This window comes from Jaculus jaculus, chromosome 16 (genome assembly GCF_020740685.1).
Source record: "Jaculus jaculus isolate mJacJac1 chromosome 16, mJacJac1.mat.Y.cur, whole genome shotgun sequence".
NCBI classification, from domain to species: domain Eukaryota; kingdom Metazoa; phylum Chordata; class Mammalia; order Rodentia; family Dipodidae; genus Jaculus; species Jaculus jaculus.
In genome coordinates, this window is record NC_059117.1 from 65,261,856 (window position 1) to 65,280,717 (window position 18,862).

General features: G+C 45.5%; 1 protein-coding gene across 2 annotated transcripts in view; it reads right to left on the reverse strand.

Moving 5' to 3' along the window:
- The window catches only part of Atxn7 (ataxin 7), a 110,505-nt gene that overhangs the window by 64,753 nt on the left and 26,890 nt on the right, over nt 1–18,862 (reverse strand). For both annotated transcript variants that reach the window (XM_004661272.3, XM_045135785.1), the window contains exon 3: nt 1,291–1,395. In XM_004661272.3, the coding sequence (XP_004661329.2) occupies nt 1,291–1,395 (105 nt within the window). The remainder of the gene's footprint in view (nt 1–1,290; nt 1,396–18,862) is intronic.

Below are 18,862 nucleotides of genomic sequence, written 5' to 3' on the forward strand. Positions count from 1 at the left end.
ACACAGAAAACCTATTCCTTGGAGAAAAAACCATTGCAATGTGGACTATGATGGCATGGCTCTTAAGATAGCAACAGTCCAGACAGTAAGCCCTGAAAACCCTAGATTTACAATGTATTTCTAGGCGACACAGTCCCCCACACTACGGCTACCTGAGTCTCAGTCCAGTGTCACTTCTGTCGCACCTGCTCTTCCCCCTACCCACTCTGTTCACAGCAAATGACCAGCAAATGGTGGCATGTTACTGCTACCCACGGAATCCTTGGATTAGTAACCTGTCTTGTTGCTGCCACAAATTTCATGACAAAAGCAACTTAAGGAAGGGTTTATTATGGCTCACAATTTGAGGGTATGATCCGTCATGGGAAATCACGGGTGGCAGGCAGGAATTTGAGGCAGCTGGTCATGTTACATTCGGTCAGGAAACAGAGTGATGGATGCTGATGCTCAGATTGCTCTCTCCTTTTTAATCAGCCAGGGACCCCTGCCCATGAACAGTGCTGCCTCGAGTTAGGGTGGGTCTTTTCGCCTCAATGAGAAGAATCTCTAATATCCCCCAGACATTTGTTTCCTAGGTGAGTTCTAGATGCTGTCAAGTTGACAACTGATATTAACCATCAGTGCCTCAAAGCTTCTTGCTTTGGCTCAGGAATGAATAATCAGGCTCCTGCTAGATATCCCTAACTTCCTCCTTCACCAGTGCTCCAGCCACACTAACCTCCTTGGGTCTGGATGCTTCCTACACCAAGCACCTTTAGAGCAAGACCACTCACTACCTGGACTCAGACTTCGAGGGCCTTAGAGCTCAGTTGAACTGCTCTCTTTCAACTCCCGGCCTGCAGAGGAACCCCAGGACGATTTCGAGCTTGCATAGTAAGAACAAGGAGGAAGCAGCTCACTGGGGTAACTATGACAGCGTGAACCTCTCAAGTCACACTTCCTTTAAAGAAGGCCATGCCTCTCTCCTGGGCATATGGGCACCTCAAAATCCAGTGACTTCTCTACTGGAGACTCAACAAGGAAATAAAACTAAGTTGATATAACATTTCAAGAGATTTTCATAAAAGCGACTTTTCTCGTCTAATTTCAATGAAAGCCAGAAAAGCAGATCAAGTCTTTAAAAAAAAAATCAGAAATTCCTAGCCGCTGGTAGGTATTAGCCATGTTGATGAATGTGAAAGCCCATTCCTGGGAGGGATGCTCTGCTTCCCCGGCACTACCACTGACCTTCAACTTTATACTGCTTTACCTCTGCCTTCTGATGATGATTTTACATGATTAAACACTTACCGTAATGAGACTGAAATGCCTGCGGCTTGACAACCTGGTTACAGTTGTTACACACCACCAAGTAGAAATCATCATGAGCTGGACAGAGACCAAATATCGGCATGTCTGCAACAAAGAAACAGAACATCACTCAGCTGGTTGTGACTGAGAAGAGACCATCTGGAAGAGGAATACTTTCTAAAGCATCTAAAGCTGTCTTATAATAATAAAGTGCACATGGACAAATGTCACCCAGTTTTAAATAATGGATGTAACATGCATGATTAAAAAGAAATCAAATCAGACTAACACACTTTACAAAGGGCTAAAATGAAATGCACCTAAAGTTATTATTAAGCATAATAGAGCTATTAAAATGCAAACAATGGGGGCTGGGAAGATGGCCTAGCAGTAAGAGGACTTACACACACACGAGGGGCCTGAGACAGGCTGAGCTTGACTCAAGACCCACATGAACACCTGGGTTTGGCCATGCAGCCTGTCAGGAGGGGCGGGGGGGGGGGAGACGACGACAATGCCCGAGCCTTGCTAACCTACGGAAACGGCGAGAAGTGCAGCTCTGGGTTGAGGGAGAAACGGTCTCAAGGAAACGAGTAGATGAGTGAAAGGAGAAGACAGCCTGTCTCCTCTGGCCTCCACGTGGACAGACACAGAGCGCACACACCTACATGCAAGCACACATGTGCACACACCACACACTCACACACACACTCCACACACATACCAAAAGATGAAAACAATGAATACGTACACAATAAAGCAGAGTGGGGAACACTAGGAAAGCATATGGCTCCATCTAATGGTTCTACTTGCACTAAGTCTGCACGCTACCCCAGTCCGCTGGCCTCTGAGCCCATGGACCACTCAGGAAAGAGAACAGAGATGCTACTAATGAATGAAATCGCTACTTTCACCAACATGTGATGCAAAGAAAAGTATTTTTATACCTTGTTTTTAGGTCACAATAACCTCTGATCCTTCTGCTTGTCTACTGATGCCATCACAGTGTGACCGCAGCACTGACATAGCAGCTCACGCAGTAACCGCAGTCTTGTATTCAGGGCCAGGCCAGGGGCAGGTCTGGTTCCCAGACCCCTCCCCCAAGGTAGGGTCTCGCTCTAGCCCAGGCTGACCTGGAATTCACTATGTGGTCTCAGGGTGGCCTTGAACTCATGGTGATCCTCCTACCTGTGCCTCCTGAGTGCTGGGATTAAAGGCATGCACCACCATGCCCGGCTGGTTTGGTTTGTTTTAAAACACAAAAGTGAAACCAAACCTGTGCAAACGTGTAAATACGATTAACTAAAAAGTCCCAACCATGAATAATTACAACAAAAATAGCTGAAAGTTTAGATACAGAATCTAAACTCTATAAACATTTTAAATTAGTGACATTAGCAAGTATCATCTATAATATCTGCAATGAATGGAAAGGCAGCATGTTGAGGTTCAACAAACACTTGATCAGACCACTGGCATGTTTGAAAGGAGACTGGGAATGGAGCTCAGTGGTAGAGTTGCTTAACTTAAGGGTACTGGGTTCAACCCCCAACATCTGAAAACAAGTTAAAAAAAAAAAAGTGAAGAAAATCCCAAGTAGGTGATCAGCCTTTCTTTCCTTCTATAAACATTTAGTTGCTCACCCGGTAACTGTTGTCAGGTAATGGTTCCTCAAACATCATGTGAATAATCTAACGTTTACAAAACAGCACAGCTCGGATTTTCTTAAACAGTTTCTATAACACTGAGTTGCAAAGATGGCTAGCTATACATCTGAAGTATACCAGGGCCAGCATACTTTTCTGGGTTACAAGGTCCTCTCTGAGTAGTTTCCATGTGTTACTGTTTCAGCTACTATTCCAGCATCACCTCCTGGCGGAGCAGCCCACACCACACAGGCAGAGTTCTCCAGCTGAGCTCAGGGGACGACTAGGTAGATATTATCCCACCCAAGAAGCAGCCGAAACCCACAGAAGCAGAGCTCTTAGTCTAACTGAGCTCAATGACAGAGACTTAATTCTGACTACTGGATGGCTTGGATTTGGTCTATTCTGAAAGCCAAAGAACTAGTTTCTAGGCATTCCACCCAGATTCTACCTACAGTAATTTGGAAGATCCAGGCTAAACATCTTTCACAGCAAAAGCTGAATAACTAATGTAAGAAACCTCTAGTAGACGGTTGATACCTGTGACTAAGATAGTGATTTCATGAAAAGAACTCTATTTCCCTTGAGAGTTTGTCCATACTGGATTAAATGTGGTTAGTCCATGTGGGAGGAAGAGAAGGTACAAGCGTGTTCCAGGTAATGGCGTACACATGAGCTATTTCCCAGGATTATTGTTCCTGACACATTTCACTCTCTAAAAGTATGTTAGGCCAAGTTCCATTATATTCCTGGGCTAAAAGTCTTGAACAGGACTGTATAACAGTAAGTTACAGAAGTGGTATAACTTGAATAATTTAGTTTAAATGTATGAATTGTCTATAAATATCAAGTTAAAGTTTCATTAATGAAATAACCAATTAGCTTTACTAATTAATGAAAATTAAGCATTTTTTTTGTTCATTTATTTATTTGAGGGCAAAAGTCACAGACAGAAAGGCAGATAAATAGATACAGAATGGACGCACCAGGGCCTCCAGCTACTGCAAGCAAACTCTAGAGGCACGCGTCCCCTTGTGCATCTGGCTAACATGGGTCCTGGGGAATCAAGCCTCGAATCAGGGCCCTCAGGCTTCACAGGCAAGCACTTAATCGCTAAGCCATCTCTCTACCCCGAAGTAAAGCATTTTTATAAAAACAGTCTTAGGCTGGGCGTGGTGGCACACACCTTTAATCCTAGCACTCAGGAGGCCGAGGTAGAAGGACAGCCATGAGTTTGAGGCCACCCTGACAGACTACATAGTGAATTCCAGGTCAGCCTGAGCTAAAGTGAGACCCTACCTTTAAAAAAAACAAACAAAAAAAGAAAGAACAATGTTCTTAACTTCACTTTCGCCTCTGTGATGTGCTGATGTGTGTCATTTCTTAGAGCACTCAATGATAAGCAGTGCAGTTTCAGATATGCATGGCAATGCAATGCAAATCCGTAACCCAGCGTGCTGGAGGCTAGACGATTGTTAAGAACCTTTGGACTACACAGTGACTCAGTGACTTCCAGGACAGCTATATAGCAAGACTCTTTCTCAAAACTCAAAATTAGCCAGGCATGGTGACACACACCTTTAATCCCAGCACTCAGGAGGCAAAGGTAGGAGCACTACTGTGAGTTCGAGGACACCCTGAGACTACTTAGTGAATTCCAGGTCAGCCTGGGCTAGAGCAAGACCCTACCTTAAAACAAAAAAAAACAAAGCAAAACAAAACAAAACACCAATTTAAGTATCTACATACCTTTGCCAAATACCTCTGAGGGCTGTCCCTCCACCCCTTTAAAAATAAAGCAATTCAAGGGTGGAGAGATGGTTTGGCAGTTAAAAGCACTTGTGTGCAAAGCCTGATGACCTATGACCGAGGTTCAGCTCCCCGGGAACCGTGGAGAACCAGAAGCACATGGCAGCACAGGTGTCTGAAGTTCGTCTGCAACAGCAGGAGGCCGTGGCACGCACATACTCAATCTCTCTTTCTCTCTTTGCCTCTTTCTCCCTCAAATTATAAATAAATAAAGGAAGGCAATTTGGAAAACTACAGTGGGTGTAGCTGGTGAGAGAATGCCTGCTAACATGATTAAGGCCCAGGATAATCTCCAGTACTGGAGGGAGAAAAAGTAAAAGGAAGAGGAAGAGGAAGAGGAAATGAAAGGAGGAAAAGAAAAGAAAAAATACTCAGGTTACAAGGAGTGAGATTGACTACAATGACCTTTATGTAGATGTCACGGAAAACCTTTCCCTAGGGAGGCGTGTGCTCATGTCAGGCTCAGACGGCAGGCCAAGGTGCGATCACACCAATGACAACTGGCTGAACCGCTGACTTTATTGGGATTACTTACAGAGCACCAAGGGGTTATTTACAGGAACATGAAGACCCCAAGTGCTGATTTAATGGGGCTTCCTGTGTCAAAAATCACTCCTTGGGCTGGACTGGGGGGGTGTACACCTTAATCCCAGCACTAGGGAGGTAGAGATAGGAGGATCACCGTGAGTTCAAGGCCACTCTGAGACTACATAGTGAATTTCAGGTCATCCTGGGCTAGAGCGACCCTACCTTGGGGGGGGGGGGGGGAATCACTCCTTAGATGCTCCTCCCTCAGGCACAGGTGAGGGCTTACTTGCAGAGCATGGGGTTACCCTAGCAACGGTACCACCAAGAAGTCTCATCCCACCCTGAATGATGACTTCCCTGTGGCCGCTTCCAGAAGCTCCTTGCACCTGTCCAGGAGTACGAGACCATAGCCCAGCAGCTCAGTGGGGTATGTTGGATTCCCCCACCCCCGCTGATGCTCCCTGGGATGACGGCTCACTTACAGAGCACAGAGACTCCAAACCCACCTCAGTTGGGCTCGCTGCCCCTTGATCTCTGGTCTCCCTGGACGCCTGTGAGCTGTTGTACGCAGCTGGAGCAAGGGCAGCTGAGGCCTCGGGAGGAGTCTGAGCGCCCTCCCCACACTTCCCCTTAGGAGTCGTCCCAGCCGCTCCGGATAAAAGCCGGCAATAGTTGTCCATCGCTTTCTATACAGAGCAACTTTGCCATGTAACAGCAGAAAAGTTATTTTTCTGGGCCTGGTTCCTTTCATCCTTCTGTAACCAGTAACACAAAGATAGGAGGTTATTCTGCCAGGGAGCAGGAATCTATCCTTTTGTAACTTTGAATTTCCTCAATAACCTAAGACCATTTGCAAATGATAAAGATAGGCATGAGAACCAGCTGGTACATTACATGTTGACCTTGCGTGTGCTGGGTCCTATGATAAGCCATATAACTACTGCTTAGCACATGTGTTTCTTTTGTTCAGAGCAGACATTACTAACCTTTAGTTATTTGTGGCATTCCTATGCATACATGCATCATGCATCAATCATGCCCACCCGCCCTTCTCCCCATGCACCCTCTTCTCACTCTCCTATCGCGTTTATGCCTAAACATAACACTGTAAAGATAATGCTTAACTTACGGAGAAATGAACTTGTCTAATACCAGTTAGCCAGAAAAAAAAAAAAAAAAAAGACGGGTTATTATGACTTGTTACTTCAGCTCTTAATCTGTCATCACACCCAGCATCTTCCTCAATAGCATGTGTGCATGTGCAAGACATGCACAGGGAAAAGAAATCCAGCATATCCTAACATAGCTCATTCTACCCTATGAAACTGAGTGCCTGTTATAAAAATCTAAAGAAATGCAGCATGCCCTAACCCTAGCTCATCCTACTCTATGAAACTGACTGCCCGTTACAAAAATCTAAAGCAATTTTAACTTTCTAAATTCTTTACTTTCAGATATCCATATTTGGATGTAAGCTACAGGACACAAAATAATTTAAATAAAACGTCTTCCTGGAGGTGGGGGAGGAAGTAATGGATTTCTATATCCATGTTCTGTACTGGGACATTCCAGAGTCCCTAGCAACAGAATAGAGTGCAGAATGTTGTGGCAACAAAAAGAAATGAAAAATTTGCGTTAGAAAGTGGTATGTATGTTTCTGATATTTTTACAGCGTAAATTCACAATCAGCCCACCTACAAATTAACATATGGTTCTCAAGCAAATGTAAAACTTGAATTACAACAGAAAAAAAAAAAAACATGAGTTAGTGAAAATGAAGTCTCGGGTTAGAAAGATGGTTTAGTGGTTAAGGCATTTGCCTGTGAAGCCTAAAGACTCAGGTTTGGTTCCCCAGTATACGCATAAGCCAAATGCACAGATGGCGTATGTGTCTGGAGTTCATTTGCAGTGGCTCAGAGGCCCTGACATGCCTATTCTCTGCCTGCTTCTCTCTTTCTCTCTCAAAATAAATTAATTTAAAAAGTTAAAAATGATGAAGTCTCAATATAAGTAAGTTTGCAAAATAAAATAAGTTAGATACATAATAAGTCATCAATCATGTCCTTGAAAATAATGGAAAGTTATGAATTGTTCTGAACTTTAGTTCACAGATTCTGAACTAACTGGAAAGAGTAGATATAACTGCTGAGAAGGCCTTAATTTGTTTCCTCAGGATTCAGATTGCCTTATCTTTAATAAGTAAGTGAACAGCCCAGCACCTACATTTAGGTCAGCATGTACTTAAGGGACCCCAGGCCAGCAAACCAGGGAGGATGGAGTTGAAGTGCACAAATGTAGAAACCCCAAAGTCCCACATGGAGTGAAGGCTGTCTGATGGATGCTCCACAGTGGTGAACATGTGCAGTTAACCTTGATGTTGCTACCTTCACTTTGAACTCTGCTTGACAATAGTTCAAAAGATGAAGCAAAGCATTCAACCTTCCCTATCTTGAGTGTTTCTCCTCACCCACACACTTCAAATTTCCACATGCCAATGGTGCCTACAATTATTTCTATCTTGAGCCCAAATTGGTCCCAAGCTTTGTCTAGATTTACTGTCCAAGCAGGGCGTGGTGGTGCACGCTTTTAAGCCCAGCACTGGGGAGATAGAGGGAGGAGGATCGCTGTGAGTTTGAGGCCACCATGAAACTACATAGTGAATTCCAGGTTAGCCTGGGCTAGAGTGAGATCCTATCTCAAAAATCCAAAAAAAAAAAAAAAAAAAAAAAAAAAAAGAGAGAGAGAGAGAGAAGATTCACATGTCCAATTGCCTACTAGACACTATCGTCTGGAAGTCTAACACATCTCCCATGAAACACACATGCCCAAGAGAGCTCTACTCCTTGCTCCCAACAATGTCCCCGCTATTCATGCCTCAGTGGCTAAAACTACAAGCCCAGAAGCCTTGATGTGGATGTAGCTTGGCTACAGAGTGCCTGCCTCGCATGCATGAGGTCTAGGTTTACTTCCCTGTTCCACAAGAACAGCAGCAGCAACAACCTCCAAATTCCATCGCTGTCCCTCAGCACACGAAGGCTACCTGCAGATTCTAGTGCATTCCAAAGCCGCTGGTAACGTCTCCCACAGCCAGGGGTGCACTGCTGCTACCAGGAGGCTTTCACCAAATGTAAATGGTCTTTAGTTCTCCCTACACGGCTGCCAGAGTATCTCCGCACCATCTTACATCAGGTGACAGTGTTTGCTTAATATTCTCTGGTAGCTTCTCTACAGGCATTTATGAACAAAATTCCAGCCCATAAAATAGTGCACACGGTGTGCTTCCATGCCCTTTCCCATACTCCTGTGTCCTGCTCCTCTCTGAGTGCTTCATTCCACTCCAGGCACACTGACCTCTCTCCTCACAGCCCCAGAAATCTTTCCCAGCCTGGCCTGTACTTGCTCTTCATGAGGTGCCTGGCGCATTCTCATACATTAGGTCTTAACTGTTACCTCTTTAAAGGACCACTTCCTACCTTTCTTCAGTTAGTCATTCTATCAATGATGTGATGGTGGGCAAGTTCCGTAACCTCCCTGCAATTAAGGTCAAAAACTGGCCATCACAGTGCCTTCCTGCTACACTGAATTTTCCAATATTCTGTCCCTCCTCCTACACCGAATATTCTGTCATCTCATCCTATACTGAATATTCCACAGGGTGGAGAAATGGAGAGTGAATGCCTGCCTCAGAAGGCAGTGCTCCCTCCATGTTTCTCACAGCTGTGAGACAAAAGTCATGCACTCTTGATGGACTGCCGGGGAATTAGGCACACAGACAGAGATCTCACAAACTAGTCCATAGCATAATCAAGACATGAACTCAGGTTGGCTAGCCTCAGAAGTTCAGGCAATTTTCAGCGTTCTTCCAGCCAGTCCTTTCTTCTTCCACGTCACTCTTACTGCCAGTGCCCAAAGCCAGGACATAGTGGCCTCAATACACCTACTTATTTTCACAGAGCCCATTTCTCTCCAGCTACCAGGTCCACCAGAAAGCAACAATAAACTCCCTTCTCACATGGAGGCTTCCCAATGAGGCTGAGTGCAGCATTCCGACTAGAGGGTCAACCCACTCTTGTCTGAAGACAGATTTGGAACTGCACAACTTTGCCTTGTTTCCCTCACAATCCGACCCTGGATCAGAGGCATTTCCTCCTCTTTTTCTGGAAGTCCCACCACTTACCAAGAACTGGCCCCGATGCCCTTCCTGCTGGTTTCTACTTAACACCACCCACACCTCCATTCCGTGCCTTCATGCATGCATTAAATTATGGTCCACAAGTAAAAAGTCGTAAGTGGAACCTCTACAGTCCTATTTGACAGGGAACATCTTACTTTGCCCAGCCAAATGCTGAGGGTGAGCTCTTACTACATCTTAAGAAACGAATGTTGTTTGGAACCTTTCTGTAGTCTGTTCTGAAAGAACACTGGCCCACAGGCCCTGGGCAGCTGGGCTTGGTCTGTCTCTGAGCACACTGCCACTGTCCCTGTCATGCAGCCCCGACACTCGTCCCTCTGCTACAGCTCACTTACCGACCTTTACCCAGCTTGTTGTTTCACTCTTAGCCTTGTGTCACTTCCCTTGGGATTTATCACAAGCAGGGCACCTGCTACGTGGTTCCTGAGCATTTGCCAGCTTTGTCATGCATCTCTACGTAGGAGCACCTCAGTTATGGAAATGCCCTACCAGCTGTGTGAGCTTCACCTCCTCCTAGAATGTGGGGTCCATGGCTGTGTGCTTCTCTGCCCTGGTGACACTCAGTAGTATCTGAGCTGCTGACAGAAAGTGGTACAATCACTCCAAAGATAATAAGAGAATATCACAGTAAGTCTTCTGAATCTCCAAGTCAGAAGTTAATGTGTCATGATGTCACTTAGCAACAAATGGTCACCTGCTCAAGAACTGGGTATGTCATGCAGTGGGGCAGAAGTTCTAGTTCTGTGAAGCTCTTTGAATACATGGCCCATACCTGAAAGCAGTTTCAGGTAAAATCTCAATTTCAGCATCTGATTTTCAAATCTTCACACTAGAAAATTTTCGTAGTCCCAGCACTTGGGAGGCAGAAGTAGGAGGATCACCATGAGTTCGAGGTTATCCTGAGACTCCATAGTGAATTCCAGGTCAGCCTGAGCCAGAGCAAGACACTCCTACAAAAACAAACATCAATGGGGAAAGTGTGGGGGGGAGGAGGGAGGGAAGTACCATGGCATTTTTTTTATAATCATGGAAAATGCTAATAAAAATTTAAAAAAAGAAAGAAAAACAAACAAACAAACAGCAGCAACAAAAATAGCTTTGAATTAGTAAGTTTTCCAGCCTCAGCTGGAAGGGACCACAGCGGACTTCTCCCAGGTCTCCACTTCCTACCACAGGTGAGAGGCGGGCTTCCTGGGCGTTCTAGGCACAGACAGAGCACAACACACAAAGGCTTTCAGCGTGTAAGCAAGGTGATTTCTGAGATCCCCGTGTGATAGTTCGGTTCCTTCCTATTTAGTATTCACTTATTCATGTATGTGTAGTGGGTGGTATATGCCATAGCACCCTTGTGGAGGCAAGGGGACAACTTCCAAGTGGCAAAACTTCACTTTCTCTGAGACAGGGTCTCTAATGGCTGCAAATGAACATTATTGGACAAGCTCTGTCTGCTCAGGAATTCAGATTACCCTGGCTCCATCTCCTGTTATCACAGGGCACAGGTGCTCTGGGGTAAGAGCGTATGGGAGGGTAAGCAAGCTGTGCAAGCAGGCATCTGTGACTCCTCGTTTTTACGCCATCCTCTGGTTAGCTCCAACTGGCAGTGCTACCTTGGGCAACTGTAGTGTTTTTTCTTTTTTAATATTTATTTATTTATTTGAGAGAGACAGACACAGAGAGAAAGACAGATAGAGGGAGAGAGAGAGAATGGGCGCGCCAGGGCTTCCAGCCTCTGCAGACGAACTCCAGACGCGTGCGCCCCCTTGTGCATCTGGCTAACGTGGGACCTGGGGAACCGAGCCTCGAACCGGGGTCCGCAGGCTTCACAGGCAAGCGCTTAACCACTAAGCCATCTCTCCAGCCCACTGTAGTGTTTTTGTAGTTCTTTTTATTGTTGTTCTTGGGGGGAGGCAGGGGGAGACAAACACCCTTGAAAGGGGCACAGAATGAGCTCTGACCTAGCCCAAATAAAATCCTGAGAATGGAGTTTGAGGGCCCGGCGGGGTCACCCCCAGATAGTTCAAAGCGAGACTTCTTTGAGAACACCATCTGTCCCTCGTAGTAGCTGCGAGTCTCTTGGGTGTTGTCACTGTCATAGTTGTCAGACTTCTGGTTTTCATAGCTACTATGGCACGGGGGGGGGGGGGGTAGGGGAGGGAAGGTTGCCAACAGGGTCTCTGTGCTTAAAGAAATTCAGTCATTTTTTCTCAAATAAATGCTCACCAGATCTTGCTAGCCTCTGGTAAATTTTCAAAATTCTGAAAATGCTGACTTTGACAATTCTTGCTAATGTTATTGATTATACAGAGGGACATACTTTTGGAGGTCCTTCTTACTTTGCCACTCAGAAATGCTTCACAGGAGCCAGGTGTGGTGGCACCCACCTTTAATCCCAGCACTTGGAGGCAGAGGTAGGAGGATCACCATGAATTTGAGACCACCCTGAGACTGCATAGTGAATTCCAGGTCAGCCTGGACTAGAGCAAAACCCTACCTCGAAAAACCAAAAGCAGGGCTGGAGAGATGGCTCAGTGGTTAAGTGCTTGCCTGTGAAGCCTAAGGACTGATGTAAGCCAGATGCACAAGGTGGTACATGCATCTGGAGTTTGTTTGCAGTGGCTGGAGGCCCTGATGTATCCATTCTTTCTCTCTCTGTCGCTCTCAAAAAAGGAAGGATGGAAGGAAGGAAGGAAGGATGGCCGGCCGGCTGGCCTCACAGGGGCTGGGGAGAGGCTTAGCCATTAAAGCACTTGCCTAAGAAACCTAAGAACTCAGGTTTGGTTCCCCAGGACACCACATAACCCAGACGCACAAGGTGGCGCATGTGTCTGAAGTTCATTCGCAGTGGCTGAAGGCCCTGGCATACCCATTCTATCTGCCTCTCTCCCTCTCTCTAACAAATAAATAATTTTTAAAAAGAAATGCTTCATAGAAGCACTTTAATCAGGATAGTCTCATCTGATTCCATGTTTCCAGCACTGCTTAGAGGGTGGTATGGGGGGGGGTGCATGGTTCAAAGTGGAGCAGGGAGGCCAGTCAGGAGCTGTGTGCAGCCATGAGAGTCAGAGACAAGAGTCACTTAGATGTGGGAAATGGAGCTGGGATGGCACAGAAAGAAGGAACTGTTGACATGACATGGTAATGGCCTGGACATAAGGGTAGAGATGAGGCCAAGGACAGCATGTATCCTTTTCTGCAGAAAAGGATGGGTGGGTGGTACCCCAGCTGAGGAGGAATCCTGGAAGGAGGCCAGGGCTGGCAGCGAGGTGCACACACTGAGGAGTTAAGTTCTGCTGGACGTGTTGGTGCACACACACCCTAGTACTAGGGAGGGTTTGGTAGGAGGATCACTGTGAGTTCAAGACCAACCTGGGGCTACAGAGGGAGTTTCAGGTCTACAGTGAGACTGCCTTGAAAACAACAACAAAGGATGGAAGTTCTAAAGACCATGAGATACCCAAGAAGGAACCAAGGAAGTCACCATCTTGAAGATCCTCCCCTAGTTTTAGACAGGTGATGTATTAAGTCAAGTCCTAAAACTAGGTCTTCCAGCTGCAAACAAGTAAAAGGCATGTATACTGTCAATAATTCACAATTAGCCAGGAATTAGAAAATGGTACCTAGAATGATGAGAACTTTGTATAGATATCTGAACTTACTCACTGCTTACATTCAAGTGAATTAGTTCTCCCACAAGACAGCTTTATTTAAAGAGATGTTAACATAAAAAGAAACCTTTTTGGGAAGAGGAGGGAATTATGGTTTATTGTCTATAATTATGGAATTTGTCAATAAAAAAATTAAAAAAAAAACAAACCTTCTTTGAATTTAAAAAACTGTTACACTCAACATGTATATCAATTTTTTTTAATTAATTTTATTTTGTGTTGGGGAAATGGCTTAGCGGTTAAGGCATCTATCTGCCTGAGAAGCCTAAGGATCCAGGTTTGATTCCCCAGGACCCACATAAGCCAGATGCACAAGTGGGCACAGGCACCTGGAGCTTGTTTCCAGTGGATGGAGGCCCTTGCACGCCCATTCTCTCTTTCTCACTGCCTCTTCCTCTGTCCCCCTCTCTCTCAAATAAATATATATTTTAAAAAATTAGTTTTATTTATTTGCAAGCAGAGAGAGAGAAGAGAATCAGACAGAAAGAATGGGCACACCAGGGCCTCTAGCCACTGCAAACAAACTCCCGACATAGGTAGGTCCTTGGGCATCGAATCCAAGTCATTAGGCTTTGCAGGCATGTGCCTTAACCCTAAGTCAGTTCTCCATCCCCACACACATTAGTTCAATGTTCTCACTGGTGCTTGTGAAGACAACTCAAGCAATCTGACTCTTCACACTCCCCACTCAGCCTGTTAGTGCTGGCTGCTACAGAACTGATGGAATTTGGTTAGCCTTTGGCAAGCAGCTGAGGATAGGTCAGACTAGAACCCCTCAAAATACAAGCTGCTCTTTTAGTTCTAATACTAATTTCTCTGAATTCTGAATTATTTTTTTTAGCTCAGCATTTATTTTCTTTACTCCTTACTTTATGCACAAAACTAATTTGTACAGCTGCTTTGTCTGGTCTGGAACCTAAAGAGATCTGTCAGAAAAACTGAGGACTAAGAAGGGAAAGGGCATCTTAGACTCCTTCCACTAGGGCCCTCTCTTAATAGCACAGTTTCTCTGCTTTTTGGCTTAAGCAGATCAGGTACTGTTTATGACCACTGGGAAGCAAACCCTTCAGCTGCAGGTTTGTCGTGGTGGGTAGCTCACTTTCATTTCTGTTTCAGAAGCTGGTTAGCTCGCTTTCACTGTTTCTGGCGACGGGGAGCACTTTCTGAGAAGCCTGCGGCGTTATCGCAGCTCAGCTGTGCTTCTGCCCGCTTTGCCCTTTCACCTGGTCCTTCCCGGGGAAACGGGTCGGCATCCCTGAACAAGATGCCCAAAGGTCATTTACCACAACCAAATGCAACCAGATGTGGTTGGCTAATAACACCCTCTACAGCCACAGTTCAGATGGGTGCCTCCACATAAGCACCGATTTCTCCCAGATTGGTTTGTTTTGAGTGCTTCTGAAGGAAAAGGCCAGGCAAGCATTTAAAATGCAATACAGTAATAACAGCCAGAGAGACTGCTGAGTGCTTGATATGATTTATGTTAAATAGTCCTGTGGTCGAGGCGCTCATCTTAACCCCAGCATACAATGAGGAAATGGGTGCTGAAAGATAAGGAACTTGCTGCAGATCACACAGCGTGCATGGAGTCGGTACGACTGGACCCTCACCCAGCAGGTAAGGACGTGTCACTGCTCTAAGGACTTCCTTCTTCCAGCAGGCTCCGAGGAAAGGCCTACCATGTTTCATCTCCAGAAAGCGTACGCTGTAAGAATGTGTGAACGATCCTTACAGAATTGAGTTCCTTACATTACAAAATTAAGATACGTTGTCTGTACAAAACCATTCAGGTTACTTTTTGGATCCCTAGAATCGATATAAAAGCTAGCAACAAGAGGATCCCTCCTGTTTGCTGGCTAGCTAACCTAACCAAACTGCTGAGCCCCACATTCAATGAGAGACCCGACCTCAACTAACAGACTGAGGAGGACACCTGATGTTCTTCTCTCGCTTCCACATGTGCACACATTCGCACCCTCAAGTGCTCCCACACAAATCCAGGGACCTGCACACACGCACATATATGCCTACTACAAAAACAGAAAAAAAGAAAAATTATATTTAATTGGGCCTCAATGGCAGAGTATCCAGATTCAATCCTCAATATCAAAGCTATATATATAATGATTTTAAGAGAGGGAGGGAATGAGATACAAACATCTTCAACTGTGGTACAGAGGAGTGAAGAGTTTAAAGAAAAATAAACATGACAAAGTGCTTTCTCCTGTTCAATACGACAAGAAGCACTTAGAAGGCAGCAGAGGAAGCCAATAAAAACTAGAGAGAAGCCACAGACTCTTCCCCACACTAAGATTTTGGTCTATTATTTTAATTAACATATTTCTGTCCTCCCCGTTTTCAGAAAAACAGCCACCACTTTGCCTTGTTGATGCGACTGCTTATCAGCAAAGACATGGCATATCTCTGCCAACAGTTGCTTAATGAATTTGCACCCCATCTTCTGGCAGGCAGCCTGCCTAACCAAGCGAAGAGCAAAAGTAATGACCCGAGGTCAGGCAGGACCATTTCACTCTCCAAACACAAAGCCCAGTCACTGGCCCTTTGCCTTTCCCTAAGTGGGTCTGAATTGTAGAACACTAAGGAGTAAAATTAAGGTGATGAGAAAGTGAGAATGTCCTGATCTTTACTACATCCTGAATATCATGATCACAAACTGAAAGGCAGATCAGAAAATTGATCAGTCAAGGGCACTTTAAAAGCTGGGCTGGGTAGAACTGTGGGTGAGAAAAAAAATCAAGCTCTATTCAAGGGGAGACTTCTGTCTCTTGCCTTGCTATGGTCTGAGTTCAGCCTATCAACAAACACTTAGCTAGAATCTATAACTGGCAGTCCCTACCTCCCCGCATAAAATCATATGAGAAAGTTTAATAGGAAATTACTGGGATCCTGTACTTTCACCCTTGATCACAAAACATCTAAGCAGATGTCACACATGAGCCTCAGTCTCCAGGGACAGTCTTCCAGCACTTGGAAGGGAAATATAACAGTCCTTTGGTCACCCAACGTATAGCAAGGTCTACAGTACTGCATGTCCAATGATCTACATTTGTCTGGATTTTCACTGCAGATGTTCTATGAGGAGAAGGATTTGGTGGGCTAGTGCTGAAAGTCAGCTAACATCATCCTCGAATACTTCTCAGAGCAAGGGTGGCCAGGGCATTCTCCCTCAGCCAGCGGCACTGCCGATGCTCACAGTAGGCCGCTGCTAACAGAGAAGCCACAGTAAGGCTCTGAACCCATAAGCAAAATGTATTTGAGGGCTTGTGTGGTGTGTCCTTACTGTATAGAAACTCAGGACAGTAAGATGCTTATACTTAAAGGAATGTGTAAGAAATAAAAGTAAATAAGGGGGAAACCACTAGTTTTCCATAGCACTCTGTGCTTACCTAGTGAGAGAGAGAGAGAGATGAGTAAAACCTCGCCTTCACAGAACTCCCAGTTGATCTGCACCTCTAATTCCAAGCATACGTCAAAGCAGTAAGCATGGAACAACTGCTACGGCAAGTCACAAGCGCTCGGTCTGCTCTGCATAAGCTGCACGAGTGTCTAGCATTCCAGTGCAGCCCACTGCACAGCCCTCCACACACCCGCTCACCACCGCGAGCGGAAGCCTGCTTTACGCCGCGGTGTTTGGGCACGTCTTCCTCACCATCTCATTTGAAACAGGGTCTTGTTGTTCTGACTGACTAACAAGCTCCTAGACATTCTCGTTTCGACCTCCCACCTCACCACAAATGTGCTGGGATTAAAGAAGCCCACCACAGCTTGCAGCTTCTACTTGGGGATGGGGATCCAAACTGGGGTACTCACACTTGCAGAGTAAGCACTATCTACTGGGCCATCCAGCTCCTGTGAACACAGCAGTGTGAAAAATAAGGAAAAAGGTTAGCCAATCCTGCATGCTGCTTCATGGGCAAAATAATAACTACTGGAAAATAATAAAGAAATAAGCCCACCTATTGGTGGCAATATCTCAAGTGAGGGAGTGCATGGCTGACTGTCCTCAGTGACATGAAGATTTAAACCAATGGCATCATCACAAACGGGACAGCAGAGGCCGTTCAACTTGAGCCTCTGAGGCTGTGTGTGAGAGACGTGCTGAACACTGGTGAAAAGGTAAGACCCTAAGGAGCATCCAAGTCCAGTCACAGGTGCAGATATTCACAGAAATAACCACCTTCCTCAATTTCAAAGCTGCCACCATGTATATACACAGTAGCTTTTGAGGAAAAGCTAAAAGTGCCTTCAAGTTTGTAATGCACTCTGGTTTCAGAAATATGACTAAATGGGCTGGAGGGATGGCTTAGCGGTTAAAGCACTTGCATGCAAAGCCAAAGGACCCAAGTTCAATTCCCCAGGACCCACATAAGCCAGATGCACAATGTGGCACATGCGTCTGGAGTTCATTTACAGTGGCTGAAGGCCCTGGCATGCCCATTCTCTCTCTCCCCAAATAAATAAATAATTAAATTAAAAACAAAAAAGAAATATGGCTAAGTAGACCTGGCTAGAAAAAAAGACTGCTGTTGTGCAAGGGAGTGCCACGAGGGACAGGGCAGAACTGCCTTTGGAAGCCACCCAAAGGAAGCCGGCTACTGCAGTGCTCCACGGATCTAAGCAGCAGACCCTTCCCATGACGTGACTAAGAAGGATCTGGCCCTCCTCTGGCCGACTAACTGACGGCCACCAGTGCATACCAGCTTAATAAGAACCTGCTATGCACTGATCTGCTATGCATCACTAATGTGCCAGGCTCTACACTCAGGGCAGAGGTACCCCTGCCCGTACACACATACACCAGGTAACACTGGCAATGTTTGGAGACATTGTTGGTTGTCACAACTAGAATCTTGTGGTAAACAATGGAGAAGATGCTAACCATTCTACCATACACAGATCTCCCTAGCACAACACAGAGTTACCTTGCCCCAATGTCAACAGTGCTAAGAGCAAGATGGCCTGTGTAATTAAAGCACCCTCCCAAGGGCCTTGTGAGAGACACAATGGAATCATGTCTACTTCTGAGGAGACTGAAACCCAAGATCATACCTTGAAATGAACGCCACATACACTGGCAAAAGAAAATTGGGCTAAAAAGATAGCTTAGTGGTTAAGATGCTTGCCTGCAAAGCCTAAGGACACAGGATTGAATCCTTAGTACCCACATAAGCCAGATGCACAAGGTGGCACATGCATGTGGAGTTTATCCTGGTGTACCTATGATCTCTTTCTTTCTCTCTCCCCCTCTCATTCTCTCTCAAATTCATTAATTAATTAAAATATATTAAGGGCTGGAGAGATGGCTTAGCGGTTAAGCGCTTGCCTGCGAAGCCTGAGGACCCTGGTTCAAGGCTCGATTCCCCAGGACCCACGTTAGCCAGATGCACAAGGGGCACACACGTCTGGAGTTGGTTTGCAGTGGCTGGAGGCCCTGGCGCACCCATTCTCTCTATCTGCCTCTTTCTCTCTCTGTCGCTCTCAAATAAATAAATAAAAACAAACAAAAAAAATTTTAAAATATATTAAAACAATAAAGAAAATGAACTAGCCACTCCCTCCAACAGGTACTCTCTGTCCCATTGATTATCCACTCAGCAGGAATGCCTGGGCTCCCTCTCTCCTTTCCCCAGGAAGGCTAAACTACTTTGCATAGGTTCTTTTAATACCCAGTCAAGACAGCATTTTATCCAGAAGGGAGACAAGGGGCACTG